This window comes from Pteropus vampyrus, unplaced genomic scaffold (assembly GCF_000151845.1).
Source record: "Pteropus vampyrus isolate Shadow unplaced genomic scaffold, Pvam_2.0 Scaffold33, whole genome shotgun sequence".
NCBI lineage: Eukaryota > Metazoa > Chordata > Mammalia > Chiroptera > Pteropodidae > Pteropus > Pteropus vampyrus.
Window position 1 is genome coordinate 3,622,825 of NW_011888814.1, and position 19,531 is coordinate 3,642,355.

Sequence of the window (19,531 nt, forward strand, 5' to 3'; positions counted from 1 at the left end):
AGTGTTTGTTACTCAACTATGAGCCCCATTGTTCTTGCACATATCGTGAACAGGGCGACGACAAAACAATCATTGGCTAGTTAGGATGTGATGCTGATTTTGTAAGAACTATTAAAAAACAAAAGCACATTCGGAAGAATGCAGAGCTTCATAACTTATTTCTGGTAAAGTTCTGATGAATGTGAATGGATACCTAGAACTCACTTAATTGGGACAGGGAATACCAGAAAACACAACTGATGGCACTGATCATAATTTGAGTTTGCCATGACATTTCACAGCACACAGACATGGTATGTAATGCATAAAGCATCGAACAGACCTTTTCCGTATGTCTCAGGAAGTGTTGCCTTGGGAATTAAAACACAGTATTCCCAGAGAGAGAACAATGAGCACAACAGAAATGATTAATATGGTATGGGTGCTAGCGATGAGGGCAATGGTTAAGAGACTTGAAAAAAACTATCAGGCCAATTTTATCAATTACATGGGTTCCCAGAATTTAGGTCAGAACACCTAATAACCATTACATTTGTGAAGAGTGGGAAATATTGCAATCTTTCTCGTGACAATTACATAAAAGGTACTTGGTGAAAAGTTGTATTTTGGGTGCTGGCATATTAAGCAGCAACTTGAAAATACATGTCTACCTTTTGACACAGGCCTCTATCATATCACTGGCCATTAGTTTAAGTCTTTGTTCTAAGTGGTGGGCAAATTCTTGTTCAGGCCAGTGAAGGTCAAAGACAAACATTTGCAGGGCATCAAGTTTCCAAAAAAGGTCTTCTGATGTTGCTGAGCCATTGCTAGAAGAAAAAGGAAAAATGAAGAACATCATGAACTTCTACTGTTAGCTCTGGGGATCACAAGATGTTTTTTCCTTTTTGTATCCATTGCCATTAGTGAAAAAAATAGCACTTAAAATCTCTAATGATTGATATTTTCTCTATTCAACTTTCTAATTCTTCCTTTTCACTTCTTAATGAAAAAGGCAAGGCAAGGAGGACAAAATAGAAACATATATAATAGTAAGGATTCATAAAAAGGGACAAAATGGATAGACTACTTTAGTAGGGAAATCAAATTGTGTGTATAAGAACAAACATTTTAAATATTCTTTACTAGTCTCTAGGGTAAAGATTAAAATATATTAAAATATACTAAAATACATTTCCTACTAGAAATTCAGAAAACTATGTTTTACGCAAGAAAATCCATGTGATAGCAACTACTAGCTTTACTCTTCTACTCATGCGCCTCTGTCATCATGATGGGTAGTTTCCATCTAACACAGAAATGACATACAAGTGCTCTGAAGTTGGAGCAAAATTATATCTATTTCAGGTCCTACCTAACTACGGAGCCAAAATCTACTATACATTCACCACTACGGTAACATTACTCTATATTTTCACACCATATGTGAAAGTAATTTGTACCAGAGTACATATAATATTTAGGCAAATTATAATACTATTACTTTCTATTATGCAAGTATATAGCCTAATAGAAAAATAGATGTTTTGAAAGTAAAATAATCCTACATTAAAATGTGTGGAAACTTAATTGTAAAAGAGGACAAAAGTTTCAAAAAAGCTGCTGTATGATTATGATTAATTTCTCCTCAGCTTTCCAATGATTGTTGAACATATACTAATCTAAAATTTATATTTTTAGTTTGTAAAAGAAAATTTAAAAAATAAAATAAAACCTTTCATCACAAGGGCATGAGGTAAAACTTTTATAAAAAAACAAAATTATTTCAAATAGCCATATTATTTAGATAAATATATCTTAATTAGCTAACTTAAATAAAATCACCTCTTGCTCTGGCTGGTTAAAAGCTTATATCTGCTCCCGCCTGCAGCCTCAGCATCTTACCTCCATCACCAATCTACTTTGCTTTCCTTCACTCATTCTGCCAATAATTCCTCATGACTCCTTGTCTAGCCAAGATGTCTTCAGAGTTAAAATTCTCAAAGGACCAATCATAGCACAACACTGAATACTACCCACAGCATTGTAGACTAAATATCTCCTAACTTTAATATTTAGTGCTCCCAAAGTACCATTAAACAAAAGAACCAGACAATACCATGCTGACATTGCTGTGAAAACTGTTTGAAAAAACACTATATTTACTTCTCCGTTTGGTTATATGTATAATAAAAACAGAGAAAAAATGACCAAGAAAAATCCTCCTTTATATAGTGTACAATTTGGTAGATTAGAGAATCTATGTTTTAAGAGTAACAATATAATTGGTAAAGAAGCAAATCTACTTATAATTTTTTACTTAGGAGAAATATAAGTAGCTATTTGAAACACGTTGGCATTCTTTAACAGATTAACAAAATAGCAACAGCAAAAACCATAATAAAAAAAAAATCCCAAATAGTAAAGGTAGAATTCTATTAAAAAAAGATTTTCTCATAATAGGTAACAATTAAATCTTTATAGAGAATATGGATGTATGTTACTTCTGTTCTTTAATACTATGGTAAGATTCTGAACAATAAATGTGCCTAATTGGGAATGTAATTAAGATAACAAGTGTTTGTTAATTTAAATAGATGAAAAAAGTGTAAATAGGTTTTCTCTTGAGTTGGTATATATAACTCGCAATTTTTTCAGAACATTTTCATTTAAAAATTATTTCTAATCAGTGACTTATTCCTAAAAGTATTATTAACTGATTAAGGAATTCGAACATGAATAGCAGACTCAGATAATTTTCTAAATTGTCTTGAAACTTATCTCACTGGCATTCATTTCTAGAACTAAAAAACCCAGAATGAGGATTTTACATACAGGGAATGATATGGAGAAGCAGCTATTAAGGTGATTTATACATTAGTAGATAGGGATACATCTTCAAACCCATGATTACTTTGATATTACTAATCTTTACTTAATCAGAAGTTGCATTTTTAATTCCTTATATACGTGAAATGAAAATGTTTTTTGCTATTTTCTAGCAAAAGTTCAAGAAACTAATTGCAATGACATCATAACATCATGAGTAATTCTGACACCTTGATAAAGAGCCTAATGTTGATATCTTAGCAGGTAAAGATAATGGTGGTTAATTTGTAAAATATATTTTTTATTTGCCCAGAACAATAAAAGTGCATAAACACTTGATTTACAGAGCCATGATTTGTCATGGTTCATGTCCTGAGATGCAGGTCATTTTAAAAAGGAGTTCTCAAGAATGAGATTCAGGGTTCACACATATATCAATATAAGAGAAAAAAATCCCCAAATTTCACAAGGTAATGCCTGAAATAGCATTCTTGGTAAAATCAAGATTGTTAAACAAAAGAGGAATAAGGATAAAGAGGAGTTAAATTATTAAACAATGTAAAGAAGTCCAAAATAATCATAAACTTAGAAAGGTTCATTATACTTCCTAGGTAACTTCTGAGCACCACACAGACACCATTCTACGCAATATAGTGGCCCAAAGTATCTGCCTATAAGAATAAGGTTCACACGTGATCTAATAGCCTAATTATTATTATGAGTAAAGTGATAATGTTTACCTTTCAGAAATATTGCCAAACTATTGTGCAAGTTATTTTTCTCTTTCTTGGTCTTCTATCTTTTCTCGCTATATGCAGACTAGAGTGGGAATAGATTTGACAGGTGGTAGTAGGATAGGTAGGAAGGATGATAAACAAGTCTTAACCAGTATATTCTCTGGAAGCAGAATAAATTAACGATAGAGTGAGGGCATTTGAGTCAAGCAACCTGGGTTGAAATCTTATCTCTGCCGCTTACTATGAGATATTGGGAAAATTTTGTTTCTTAATTTCTTTGTGACTAAGTTTCCTTAATTGTAAAATGGGGTAATGACATCTACCTCACAGGGTTGTTGTACAGCTTAAATGTAATAAAGAATTTGGCCTTGTACCTGGAACATAATATATTCTCAGTAAATTATAGCTATTTCTCCCCTCCTTCTAATTATTATTCTTTCTAGCTGACTTCATGTGAGATGTTGGGCCAAGTATGGACTATTATTAAGTTAATTTGATTGCTGTAATGGTCATGCTTTTGAAAACTATACAGTTAATAATAATAAAGATGATTGATGATAGTAATAATTATAGTAATAACAATCATCATATAGAGTAGTAGTAGTTATCATTTATTGAGAACTTACGATGTGCCAGGCACTTTTCACAGTTCTTTTTTAATCCTCATAAAAACATCTTTAAATTAGATGTCATAACCATTTTAGAGTTGAGGAATGTGAGGCTAAGAAAGACTCAACAATTAATAAATCAGAATCTAAATTCGGGGCTAATCGATATGAAAGCCCATATGACTTAGTTGCTGAATCTGTAACAGGCAGGCTCACCACAACATGGAGTTACTAAATACGGTTTTCGATGACATGAAAATCATTTTTAAAATAATAAGGCACATCAACTGATATATGAAAGGGTAAAAGAAGACCTTGCTAGTGTTGGAAAATAAAGGACAACCCCTTCTCTGCAACCAGCAAAACTGTTTCTTTAAAGGTGAGACTAAGATAAAAATAGAAAACAATTACATTCTTGAAACTGTTCTTACAATGGTTTTCTACCAGCACGAGAGAAGTCATGTGGGCAGTAACAAAGCTGGAGCCGGCTAAGGATCCCAGACATATTGTTTACCGCACTAATTGTCTGAATTTGAAGAACTCTGGTTATAGCACTTAAGCCAGAGTCTACAACCTGGGTCACAAAATGACCCTTGCCCCACAGATTACATATGAACTACATCAAATCAGCGAGTGCTTAAAAAAAAAATCTCTGTGATTTATCATCCATGTGCTAAGCTTAGCTTAATAGCTTAAGAAACTGAAAACAAATAAAACCAAAACATTGTATTCCACAATCAATGATGATAAATGCCATGCGATCTAAACACATCTGCACAGAATACAGCCCAGGCCATGCACTAGCTAACACACCACCAGGAAATAAGTGAGGAATACACACGTGGACTCATATAAAGAAGCCATCCATGTAGGAGTAGAAAAGCTAGGAATCTGTGGAAGATTAAGAGGCAGACTTGCAACTTTTGGAAGAGCTACATTGGGAAGACTGTTGGCGATATTCCTGTAAAGAAACAAACAACGTGGGAAGGGTCCACCATAAGCAATAACTACAGATGGCCATGTGTAAAGTCACAGGTCAGGACAGAGGGGGCAGATGCTCTATGGGCACTAGGCAAGATACGTACTTGACAGGTTGCCATGTCTCTTGCTCAAAACCTCTGTGAATTGACTGGGCGATGGAGGACTCCATGAGATCGACGTAGCGGACAACCAAGGGCACAAAGATTTCTTGCAAGTGTTTGTGAAATTTTCCATTACATAAAAGTGCTGAAATAGTCAAGCAGAAACATGTTTGTCAGAGGATAATAGCAGGCATCTGGAAAATATGGGCAAAAGAACTTTTCCTGAAAGAGTCTGCCACGGAAGAACTAATAAAATACAGATGGTAATGGATCTTGCTCCTCATATTGAATATGATCATGAAAACTGATCAACAAGTATTACTGACCTTCTATATAAGGCTCTCAAAAAACACAGTTCTCTAAAACGTTGCTGGAAGGTGGTATGTTTTTACTTTCTAAGAGGTTTAACACACGAGGCATATGACCACTTGCTAGAGACTCAAGGGAACTGCTGGATCCCCTGAAGGTCCTGGCAAATGTAAATATAGCAATTAAACAGAGTCGCACTCCCTATGCTGTACTGTGTAACACAGAAGCACTAAACCTGTTTAACTCTAAGAGCTAAGCTTGATTACTTCTCAGAGAAACACTTGTTAAATTCACCAAGAAGGTGACTGCGGCCTTGGGAAGGTTGATTCTAACTCGTGAACTTTTTAGTTATTTGTGGATTTTCCTTTTAGTCATCTGATTTTCCACATGTGTCATTAAAAACAGTCAGCACATCATTTGCATTTTTCAGTTGTCCATTTGTCTTGAATGAATCATGGTATGGAACACCCTGCCTACAGCAGTTGTAGAAGTCTTAGAATTTGTGCTACTGAGACCAGACTGCTGGGGAAGGTATACCTTCCTCCATCAGAAGAAGGATGTTTTCCATGCACAGCACATACTTTCATTAGAACATCAGTCAGTGCTGTAGACTGAATGTTTGTGTCTTCTCCTCCCCCCGCCCAAATTCTTATGTCGAAATCCCAACACCCAATGTGATGGTGTTAGGATATGGGGCTTTGGAGAGTGACTAGGTCATGAGGGCAGAACCCTCAAGATTAGTATCTTGGGATTAGTATCCTTATAAAGGAGATCCCAGAAAGACCCCTCCACCCTTTCACCATGTGAGGACATAGGGTAGCTGTTTATGAAGCAGGCTCTCACTATACACTGAATCTATAACGTGATCTTAGACTCCCAGCCTCCAGAACTATAAGAAATAAATTTCTGTTGTTTATAATCCACCCAGACTGTGCTACTCTGTTATAGCAGCTCGAATGGACTAACGCATTCAGGATGTTGCACCACAAAAAAATAGGGAATCTTTAGGAAAACACGAAATAAAGATAAGTAATATTCAATAAAGAATTTGTAATTTTTGGATGATAATACATATTTTTCAAGTGAACATATCCTAAACCCAGTTGTGAGTTTTAGAAGGACTAGAAAGCCACTGTGGCAGGAGTAGAGAGAGGGAGGGGGAAGAATAGTTCAAGTGATATCTAGATCGTGGAACATGGTGAGAAGTATGGGTTTTATTGGGTACAGTGGGAAGCATTATTCCTTTTATTATTATTAAGTAGAGGAGTGACATGATATACTCTCTCTGGTGGCTATGTGGAAAATAGAGTAGGTGGCCAAGAGTGGAAGCAGAGAAGGTAGTTAGTGCGAAGTTCTTTATTGCAAAAGACCAGGTAAAGAATAATGCTGATGGCGATGACGATGGCGGTGGTGGTGGTGGTGACTGTGGTGGCATGAGTCAGAGTGCTAAGGTGGAGAATGGGAGGAAATCTCTCAGTAATCCCATTCTCTTATGGATTTGAACAGCTGTATATGCTTATAATTACTAAATCTAATTACTAGCAACTCTAATAGTAGTTTCTCATAAAATACTCAGCAAAATATATTTCCCACATAATTTCCTTCAGGGAAAAAACACCCAGAAAGGCTAAATAATGTTTTAAGATTTGGGCAAAGTATGTGACACTACAGACACGTGAGTAGGAAGTAATTCTAAATACAGAAGGAAATACAACACTTTTTTTTTTTAAATTTCTAGTTGATATGGTTTAGTACTTTATGTGGTTAAATAATCTTTCCTGGCTTATCTATATGCTAAAAGATTCCCTAATAAAGTAGGAATGATAATCATATTTAAGGATAAATGTCTTATTTAGGAGACTAATATTATCTTAATGATGTTTTCATTAGCACACTGAAAGAAGCTTTATTTATTCCTGGAGATTCAATCATAGAGCTAGAAGGTACTATAGATCATGTAATTCAATTCCTTTTACTAAATTTCACCTAAAATAAGGACACTGAACATTACAGATAAAATATTCTCAAACCATCTAAATAATTGTGCTAAGCAAATTAAAAACTATACTCAAATTTGAATTTATCAGATCTCTAGTTAACAACTTTCCTTTTCTTCTTTCTCTTCCTCCTCAGCACTAGCATTTTCAGAATGTCAAGTGCGATGCTAACTGCTTGATATGAATTCTCTCATTTTATCATCACAAAAACTCTATGAGAGGCACTATAATTTCTTTGTCTTATTAATAAGGAAACTGAGGCACACAGAATTTAAGACACTTGTCCAAGTCATTTAGTCATTAGACAGTAGAACAAGAATTTTATGTCAGAGCTCCCTCTTAACTTCCACAAAATTATAATACCATTTCCCTCAATTTATGTTACCATAAACTTTATCTCTCTGTCCACCCATTCATATATCTATCCAAACTACCATCATCATATCAGCATCTTCTAAGACCTAGAAATGTAGTACAGTACATTGTTTTAGGCTGAAAAAAAAAAATCTTGCAAATAACCAACATATTACACCATATCTTAGATAAATTATAATTTTTGAGAATTAGAATTTTGAAAAACTATTATAATATGAAAAAGTCAAGAAGTTAAGCAAAACCATTATATTCAATGAATATAAAGTTTTGACAATCTTACATTGCTATACAGCTAGACTGTAGGCCTAAGCCTTATTTTATATGGCCTACTAATAAAAAATATGAAGAACTTCAGGCTGTACATCTTGATAGGTACTGTCATTATTTTAAGTACTCCAAGACAAATACATGTGAGTATGTAACAAATTATTACATCTACAAATAAGTACCAACCTCATTAGTTCACATGCTACTTTATTACACATTTAGAGATTAGATATGTTAGCTATTAAGTCATACTTTGTTAAAATAAAGAAGCATGTACGGAAAAATCACACTCAATGTTATTATTAAATGTTATAATGATTCTAAGACGAAGTAGCGGTTGATTCATATTTATTTTTAGCAAGATCTCTTTTTTTACATACTTGATAAGCACTAAATTCATTATCCTGTTAAACAAGTCTGCTTCTCTTGTATTCCCATCATGAGTGAAAATAGAGACTGTCACTATACTACCTGATTACTATAGCAGTAACCTGAAATTTGTACCACAGACCTTTCCTTCACTTCCTACACCCAATTAGTAACCAAGACCTGTGCGTTTCATATTCTTATCGTCTATCACTTCCACTTTCTCTCTTCATCATCACTGCCGCTGCACTAGTTCTAGCATTCTCATTGAGCTCTTGCCTTGAATAATGCAATAATCCCCTAACCAGTCTTTAGGCTCCAAATGTTCCCACTGCCAATTCATCTTCTTAAAATCTCAAGCAGAAGAGCTTGCTAAAATATAAAACTAATAATGTCCCTTCGAAAGATTATAAACTTTTAATGGATCATCGTGACAAACTCTAAAAGCCTTAGCATGGTATGAAAGCCATCCATGATTTGTCTTGAAATGACCTTTCTGGCTCATTTCTTTTGTCTGACCCTGTTTCCTGTGATGTTCATGGTTCAGTTCAAGTATACGCCTTTTCCTGCAAACCCTTCTTGAAATGCCTCATCCTGCTGTCCCCTTGCCCAATTATGGTTTCCCCTGTTTACGCTCTTCCTTGTACAGATTTCCACCGTGGTCCATGTTAGACTTCTGCACTTGCTGACATATCTCTTTCTCCATCCGAAGGTGCAAGGTGTCTGAGGCAGGGACCATGTCTGTCGTCATAGTATCCAGCCAAGTCCCTGGCTCAGAGCGAGTGTTCAAACGCTTGTTGAATAAACGACTACTTGGATACAATATTAAGATTACTACGTTATTATTCAGGAGATTGTCTAAGAACCTAGTGAGGCCCACATACCTCTTAATATTTTATATTAAATACATGGTATTAATATTGTTATGAGAAATCCTATTTTTGACCCATATATCCAGAATCAGACTGCCTAAATTCTAGTGGGTATGAATATTAGCTATTTTATATCTCTAACTTTAATGAATATAGCAAAGGGAGAATTTTCTCTGTTCAGTCATGGCTCTTGACAGGAAACTATTACACCCTGCAGAATTAGAAGAAAATGGAGATTTCTTATATTTCCTAAGACTTGTCACAAATATTGAATTCTGGTCAAAAGTCTACTCATGTTTCAGCAGAGTGTCCCTTTTTATTTTTTAAAAATCAGTTTATAAACTCATATGCCAAAGTTTTAGAAACTGGCAATTGGCAGTATTATTTCTTTGGTAATTAGATTCAGGAAAAGGGAGAAGGAAGGGAGGGAGAGATGGAAAGAGTGAGAAGGAGAAAGAGAGAAAGAGGAGAAATGAGAAATTAAAAGAAAATATATATTGAGGGAGAAAGAAAGGAGAAAATTCAGTTTCCAAAGGCAAGACTGCAGAAACACATACCACAGTATACTTGTGTATGTAAATGTATGCTTCTTTTCTCAGTTGCCCATATGCCAGTTTGCATTCCACTCCTATCAGACACTGTCAAAATCCCTCTTAATATGTAGCCCCAGGCATCAGAACGAGAGCTTCTATCTTCTCCATATGGTTTAAGAAGGATAGGTTATGATTTGGGGCTGCCACCTGTCCAAATCAAGCCTTTACAAGGTACCCATTACAACAGCTCATTGGAACAGACAAGTTCTCAATGTGGCCTCATCCAAGAATGCTTCTGACATTGTATGCGAGGTGTGGAAGCATAAAGAACTGCTCAGAAAGAGTCTCAAATAGTGGTTACAAGAACGAAAGTGGAGGATCAGCATCTACTTTGTTGCTATAAATAATGTTTTTTTTCCAAAAAATTACATATTTCCAAATATCACCTTGTCAGAAAATAATGGAGCATTGATGACATCAAGTGCAATGGTACAATTAGAAATGGCAGAAAGAAGGCAAAAGGCCTAAATAAAAGGTAAACGAGGGTGCAGATGTGCCCAATTATTTTGAACCCAATAATAAATCAATGTTGATGATTTATGTACCAAAATTATTTACATTTACATTATTTATAGTTTTTTACATTTACAAAAGTACTTGTCATAGGCTTTTAATAGTAAGATTTTGACAGAGAATTTAAACTAAGATCTAATTAATAATTACGGAGACAACAATCACTGGATAAATAAAGAATAAGCAGATAAAAGACTTACTGTACTGTTTTTAGAGTAAAAATATGTTTTGACTCCTGAGCCCATATAAACCATTTACATCGGTACCACCCCTTTCCAATTAGTTGGCATTAGTGGATTACCAGAAAAAATTATATTCCCCCCTAAAATTCTAATTAGGCCATTTTGGAAGGAAACAAGTAATTCTTCATCAAATAAACAACACCAACCACAATAAAACAACAGACTTTGCCAAAAAAGAATAATTATTGAAGGGACTATGAACTGTACCAATTGTGAACAATGCAAGCACAGTGGACTGAGATACAAAATTAATAGGTCACTCTATGTCGACAAATGCCTATAATGAAGACTCCTACAGGAAATATGAATATGGGCTTCAAGAGAAAAGTCAGAAGTATTGCAGCCTAGAACAGTATTATGTAAAAAGAAACACATACATGCCACACACACTCAAACACCCAAACAAAAACACCCTGAGATCTAGGAACAGCACCCAGCCAAGTATCTGGCACATGAAGTAGGCACTCAATTAATGTCTGTTTGTTGAATAAATATCAATGAAAATCCCCCCCTAAAGGAAACTCTGAGAGTATCCCACTAGATTTTATTCTCCTTTTAATTATAATTTTGATAAGTAATTTTATACAGTTTGATAATATTTAATTTATATCTTTACTAGCATTATAATCTCCTAAAGCCACACCAAACCCTTTCTTTCCCCTTGGGGCAACTTGTTAAAAATACATATATCCATCCATCCATCCATCCACTGAAAATAACAAAGAATGAACACACTGATGTTACAATGTTCATTACTTTTTGGGCAACAAATCCAAATACGGCAAACCCAGGTGTGGGTTCTTGATGCTTACAGCTTTCAGGAGTTACAGATGTTCCTACAAATCTACAGTGAAGGACACAACCATTTAGAGCAGATTATTTTCTTCAAGGCACTGAGTTTTAAGAAACTATATAAGCAGATTAAAATTTAAAAATGTTTACGTGTAGTAAAGAAACTAGAGTAGTACTGTAGAATTCGATTGAAAAAAATAAAGCTAGTGACTCCTCGTGTTATATTTCTTTTGTTGAACAGGCCAGTAAAACAAATTCTGACATACAGTTTTGAATTCAAGAAACTCTGGGGATTGATGTTAAATATACTTTCACATTTCGTGGTCATTTCACCATTTGTAAAAGTGCCAATCTATAAAACTAAGCTGGCATGCAGCCCTGTTACAATCCAGAAGTTATATCCTTTCTGCATTGTTCCTAGTATATGTATGTATACAGATGTAGCCATAAACACCAATTCATGAATTTCAGATGCACAGCTCATTTAAGCACTTGAGGTAGAATAACATGCAGGTGTCAGCCCTCCATATTTCAAAGCTTGAAGATTAACCTACTATACAATATGGTGACCTAACAGTTCTTCATTTGAAAGAAATCTGAAAAATCATCTCTGATACAGCCTAAGTGTGAGAATAACCCAGCGGGATTTCCACCTCTTCATTTCTTAATGAGTTTTTTGATAATGAGAGGTGACTTTGCCAGTCACTCTGGGCTCTATTATGGCTAATTTGACTCCACTTCACTCTCCTTGTTAATTATTAACACTAGCCTTTTTATCCTCATGAGACCACATTCCAATTTTTCTTTTTTCGATTTTTATGAGCCCATCTTTATGAAGGTGAAAGTCTTGGAGAATAGGTTTTCACTTAGAGCAGAGCTCGAACATTTATTATTCGTTTAGGCAGAGATGCTGTGACGTTGATTATATAAGCACAGTGATTATATAAAGTTGATTATATAAAGCCATTCTACGGGATGGCTTTAATGTGCTAGCAATGTGAAAAGGCTGTTAATTAAAGAAGCAGCATCATGGTATTTTTCACTTGGGAATCAGTTCCCAATAGAATGGTCATTTGCCACTTGCTAGCATATCCACAGATTAAAAGGTGACTAGCTCCAAGAGTTTGCCTTTCAGTAATGCTGAAAGAAATGATTTGTGCGGTTTGCAGATGGCTTTCATTTGTCGGAAGCAGTCACTTGCATATCTATATCGACAATTGTGGAATATAGTATGCAAGGTAGAATCTATTTATACTAGCTTTGTAGTCGTTCAGTATCATTTAAATGCTGTGTTAATTGTTTCATTATGAAAACATTTATTTTCCCTCAATTTTGATACATCTCTTTTTCAAAGCTGTTTCCTTAGATACCATTTAAAGTGATTGTCCATCTAATTATCTCTTTAGTTGGGTTGTGGATCAGGGTGGATGGAGGCAGGTGGAAGATGACGAATAGGGGCACAGTCTTTTTTTTGGACAGAAATGAAGGAGTTTGAATGTGTTTTCATCATTAGTCCTGCTCTGGGAATCAGCAAGCAAGTCTGCGAGGGGTAGGAGATTAGGGACAGTGCTAAAATGGTGGCGCAGCTGGTACTCTTCCCTGGAGGAAAACCACATTTCATCTCCAAGGGTTCTTAAGGCTAAAACTTTCTCTATAGTGCCCGACTGTAAGGAAAGATGTCACACTTCTGACAAGAATTTTCCCTCCTTAAAAATAGAAACTGAATTTGCTTTCTTGACTCCCTTTCCCCACTAATTAGTTCAGTCCTTGGAATTCTTATCATGGATATTTCATAACGTACACGCTAAGACAGTACATACCTTTATCTGGTCATTTCCGTACCCTTTAACCAACTCTCTTCCTTCTCACCACAACTCAAGGCCCTTACAATGTAAAATAAAAGTTTTGAAGTAAAAATAAAAGTTCAAGAATCTCCTGTCTTCCTTAAAAAGATTACATTATTTTACAAATGTCCCTAGAATCTGCCTTTGTCACTGCAGACCAAGACAGAACTGGAGACCAAATGATCAGCCTCCAATTTACCTTCATCCTTGATTCCCTGTGAGTAAGCCCCTCCCAGGCACATTGCCAATTAGGGATTCAGTTTCCTCAGCTGGAAAATAAAGAAGTTTGTCTGAGATCCCTTCCACTCTCCAAAAGATAAACAGCTATTCCGGAATATCAAAGCATAAAGATTTTAATAAAAGATGGCAAACAATCAATGAGAACATATAAATTAATCATTTCAAAGGCAAAAATAACTCAGCTATAAAGTTTTCAAGGCAGAAAGTACAAATTCTAACTAATACCTCCATTAGTTGGAGACGTTTTAGTAATTTTTATAATGGAAAAGCAAAGTAAGTATGTGACATTAATAATAAATCATAACCATTTAAAATCTATATATAATTAGTAGTATATCATGTGTGAGGAAACAGTAAGCACTTATTCAGCAAATTATCTCTGGTTCTAACATTGGACATTTCAGAGCAATTTATTCTTATTGCCCTTGGCTGGTTAAAGTTGTAATTGATTAGAATTTTAATTGTAACGCTAATTGGGTCACTATGGCAGAAACTGTCATGCTATGGCAATGATGTTAGGATCTTTCTGTTATGGGGGTTAAAAGGATAGAACTTTTATTTTTTCTCATTGGCTTTCCAAAGGACAATTTGGGGACAGCTATAGGTGGACATTTAACATTTGGATTAAATTCACTAAATTACTACCCAAATAGTCCAGGAATTTAATAAACACATAATTATAAATAAATTCCTCATTATTATCAAAAACTTGTTTTACCAACTCCTGAGATATTACTCAGTGGTTTTGGCATTATGAGTATGAGAAGAAAGTCACTGAGTTCTGTTTCAAGTCCCCAGACCACACCATACTCCCAATACCAAAAGAAAATTATGGCAACGGGGAACTTTTCTATTTACCTCTCTCCATGAAGGAGCTCTTTTTCTCTGAAATAATTGATGTTTTCTAAAATATGTTAATGACTGTAAAATCAAAACCAAGATCTAGACTTACCCCGCCAAATAATACTTAATACTTAAACAGGTCAGTAATAAACGCTTCTGTGTTTTGATAATTATATATCAAAATAACATAAAACAATACTTTAGGTATTTAATAGTAGCCAATGTTACACAAATGGCTTAAAATAGGAGAGAAATATGAAACTCTTTTGAATTAAACATTTGCAAGTCTGGCTGAAATCAAATTTGTTATTCTCATTTTCGTGTTCTTTTTGATAGAATTCTCACAAATTTACACTTGTAATGTAAGAGCTCTTCTTAAAAATATTAAAACTATAAATGTCTAACAAATGTAATGTATACTTGAAACTAATATAAAATAAACTGTTTATTAAAAATGAAATAAAATTGCAATCCTAAAAAAATAAGATTAAAATGTTAATTTATTTATTTCCCTAAGTTTGTAAGAAAGCTAAAACACGTTTTGCTTTTGTTTTCTCTGCAAATAAATTCTAATAAGTTAAATGATTCATCATCTTTACTGTTTGACTGTCATCGTTAATAAATACTTCATCTTCTAATAAACATCAAAATAAATACAAATATGATCAATTCTTGAGCTTTCATGCTAATGGAGAAAGCAATGTTAGAAACAATCTTATATTAACATATTCTCATTTATGGACTCAGTGCATGACTGATGTATTTACTTTTGGCAGCAGGTTTAGTGGTATACATTTGTCTTAAGATAATATGTAAGATAATACTAAACCTGAGTGGTAATTTCAGCACAGAAAATGAATGACAGAAAGAGACTGGGAAATGAAGAAGGTTATTTGAAGTCTGCTAGCTGGCAGAAGTGAACCAAACTGGAACTTAAAAATTGGTTGAGGATAATTTGCAGAATGAATGATTCACATATGGATAATTAAATGTGGGTTTAGCAACTTCTGAGAGCAAACATTATGATTGAATCTGAAGTAGAAATCGTAGTTTAGTTCTTTGTCTTTTGAATAGAATCTTTTGGAAACGAAATTGGATAGGAGAATAAATAAGATGGCTGAAAGAGTCAAGACTGAAATTTTAATAGATTAATATCTATAATATTTATTGGGCATCTATTATACGTGAACTATTGTTTAATCCTTACTGTTTAATCCTTATTGACACTGTAGGCATTATTATTTTCTTTCTTTTATGGATGAAGAATCTAAAGTTTACAGAGTTTAAGCTATTGTCAAAGGTCCAATAGCAAGTGTCAGCGACAGATGTGAATCTGTCTGGCACCAAAGCCCATGTTAATAATTACCATAACGCGATGCTTCTCTTACTATAACAGAAGTTCTTAACCTGGTGTCCTAAATCCAGATGTCCACGGGGAGTCCAATACACACAATTTCATACCTATGTGATTTTTTTTTTTTTTACCCAGTAAAACAGTTGCAGTTTTATCAGACTCGTAGGGATGAATAACCAAAGAAAAGTAAGAAATAATGGACTAGAGTGATGAACAAAACCAATAAATTATAAAAAAAAAAAAAAAAGATAAATGTAAAAACAAATTTAAGTTTAAACCTAGATGTACATAGTAGTGGTGTTCTGGAAATAGAGCAGCAGAAAGCTTTAACATATAGCTGGGGTGACTAAGTTGCGGAGCAGCTGTGGGCTGCAGGGAGACAAGCCAGAAGGAAGGCAGTTCTCACTGGGGGCTGAGTTCCTCAGGTCACATCGTGAGCACTTGCTCCTGCCAACACCTCACTCCACAGCAATACTGAAAATGAGTGAGGTCTACAGAAAAAAAGGTGATAAGAAGGATGATGAGCATGAAAACTCTATCATGTGAGGAAGAGCTGAATGATCTGGGAATAATGTCTTAGAGAAGAAAAACGTACAGTAGAAGAAGGCTGTTAGATTGATCAAGTAGAACAAGTCAAAACCAGAGTTTAGGAGGAGGCAGAGGTCAACCAGATCTATAATAGGAAGAATTTTACTGAATAGGTAATTAGTGACTCTGTTCACCGCATTGAAACAAAGACTATCAGTAGTTATCACACTAGGGTTTAAGGGAAACTTTAAAAAGAATCATCACAGGAAGGACCCAGGAATCTGTATGTTAAGAAATGCCATATAAAAGTCTGATGAAAAACTAGGTTTGTGCTGCCTGTTAGAAGACCATGTACTAGAATAAAAGTTATTACATTGGGAAAAAATCTCAATAGAGAATCTTTACAATCTCTTTAATTTCTAAATAATGAGAGAGTAAGATATACTATAGAGCAACATTGCACTATCATCTGTAGAATTCCTCTCAGAAAAACAATATTATCATAATGCATATTACTAGAAGCCTTAACATAGCATGATTTATAGAATAATGATAAATTTCTAAGGTGTCTTTCCGAGATGTAAGGGTTCTCTAGTGCTTTAGAAATGCTAACCTTTGAAGATTTTCTGATTCAAAAAGTACAATGAAAAGGATGCCTATGTTATCAGTTCTTGATGAAGGTAGGAGGGTACAAATAAGAGGAACTTCAGAGGACAGTGGAGCAATGTGGGGTGTCACTAGTCTCCCCGAGACCCTGGCCTGATATACTCAGGAAGGATGAGAAAAACGTTAATGATACCTATGTTGACTCTTGTTGAGCAAGTGCGAGACCTCTGTAAATACCCATTCGCACACGCAACAACACTCCTCCTCATTTCATATGTTAAAGAAAATGTAAGTAAGTGCTTACTGTCATTTCTGAGGAAATTATTAAGCAGTTGGAAAAGAGGAAAACTATCCCAGGAGTCTTGTGGCTGAGCTTCCAGTGCAGTATCCATATCCACTGTGAATAAAGCCCAAAATTTTTCTGCATGCTCTGCCAGTAAGTCAGGCCACCAGGCAAATGCCTGTAAAAGGATAAAGAAAAAAATGTAAAAATAAATTACTTAAAGTTATCCAGTTAGAAGCACACACAAGTACCATACCACTTGAATACCTATCATTAAACGTGTAATTGTAGTAGAATATTGCAGAGTATGAAACCAAATGTTTTACTATTTCTTTTTGCAGAAAAAAAAAATATTGGAAATAAATACATCAAAACATTCAAAGAAGTTGTTTCGATTATGAGAAAAGAGGAATTTTTCTTTTTGTTTTTTATATTTTTCAAATGTTCTAAATTAAGCATGTTATTTTTTAAATAAAGCAGCGACTACCATTTTACATTTTAATTCTATTTTAGATTTCACTTTTTATTCATTAATGTCAAATTTACTTATTATTTAAATACGTGTATCTATAAAATTTCTTCTACCATTTAAACATTATTTTTATTTGTAGTATTTTAAAAAATAAATCTAAGGTCTAAAGCTAAAGCATACTTTCATAGAGATTTCCTCACCCTCCAATGTGAATTAGGTCCTCCTAGATAGACTCTCTGATGCCTAATATTTCTTTCACAGATCTTCTTAGCATTGTATATATGACTACATATGTGAATATTTTAATGTCTGCCTCTTAAATTAGTCTTTATACTCAACTAGGCATTTTTTAATGCCGTTTAGGTAAAGGCAATAATCATTTAGAAATCTCTGCTGTTCAGATGGGTAAAAATAATATTTACTTTATAGAAAGTTCTTGAAAATAACATGGCCTCATTATGGACCAGAGTACCAAGCTTGCCTGCCCACAAAACCTGGCAGCAGGCCGACCAGCCTACAGATCCTGGCAGTAGGCCTGCCTGCCCATGGATCCCACCAGCCAGCCCACCCAGAAACTCTAGTTGGGTTGACTGGTGAAGGATTTTCCCTGCAGAAGCAAGTCTGTAAAGAATGAAAGAGTTGACTGCTTCTTCCAATGTGCAGATACCAATGCAAGGCTACAAAGATCATGAAGAATCAAAGAAACATGACACCAACAAAGGAAAAAACAAAGTTCCAGTAAGCAACCCCAAGGAAATGGAGATCTATGAACTGCCTGAAATAGGTAAAAAAAAAAAATTATCTTAAGCTCAGTAAGCTACAAGAGAACACTGATAGACAACTAAGTGAAATAAGGAAAACAATACATGAAAAAAAAAGTTCAAGAGAAAGAAACAATAAAAAAAAATAGAGCAAATATTCTGGAGTTAAAGAATACAATGACTGAAAAATTCAACAGAGAGCTTTAACAGCAGATTTGAGCGAGCAGAATAAAGAATCAATGAACTTAAAAACAAGTAATTTGAAGTTATCTAGTTAGAATAACAAAAGAAAAAAAGAATGAAAAAGAGTGAAGAAAGCATGCAGGTCTTATGGGCCATCTCTAAGCAAACAAATGATATCTATTATGGCAGTCCTGGAAAGAGAAGAGAAAAAGAAAGAGGAAGAAAGATTATTTAAAGAAATAGTGGCTGAAAACTTCCCAAATCTGAGGAGGAAAATGGACACTCAGATTCAGGAAGCCCCCCAAAACACCAAATGGCTTGACCTAAAGGTCTACATTGTGACACATTATAATTAAATTGTCAAGAGTCAAAGACAAAGAGAAATTTTTGAAAGCAGAAAGAGAAAAGTGACTCATCATATACAAGGGGACACCTCCCACCCCCATAAGGCTATGAGCAGATTTCTTGGCAGAAACCTTGAAGGTTTGGAGAGAATGGTAAGATATATACAAAATGCTAAAGAAAACACTGCCAAACAAGAATAGTATCCTTTAAAAATGAAACAAAATTGTCAGCAAAACTATCCTTTAAAAATGAAGGAGGTAAAATCTTTCCCAGAGAAGCAAAAATTGAGCAAGTTTATAACCGCTATATCTGCTTTACAAAACTGTGCTAAACAGAATTATTCAAGTTGAAACAAAATGATGCTAATATACATAGCAACACAAATGTATATTGAAGTAGAAATCTCACTGGTTAAGGTAAATATATAAACAAATAGTAATGTAATATTGTAATGGTGGTGTATACATTATTTTAATCCTAGTATTAAATATAAAAAAGTATTAACAATAACTAC

The 19,531-nt window shown here is 34.4% G+C and overlaps 1 protein-coding gene across 2 annotated transcripts in view; it reads right to left on the reverse strand.

Moving 5' to 3' along the window:
• Positions 1–19,531, reverse strand: part of CADPS2 (calcium dependent secretion activator 2) — a 375,602-nt gene that overhangs the window by 51,295 nt on the left and 304,776 nt on the right. For both annotated transcript variants that reach the window (XM_023528883.1, XM_023528884.1), the window contains exons 17-19: positions 17,278–17,434; positions 5,236–5,377; positions 651–806 (exon numbers count right to left, since the gene is read on the reverse strand). In XM_023528883.1, coding sequence (XP_023384651.1) covers positions 651–806; positions 5,236–5,377; positions 17,278–17,434 — 455 coding nt within the window. The remainder of the gene's footprint in view (positions 1–650; positions 807–5,235; positions 5,378–17,277; positions 17,435–19,531) is intronic.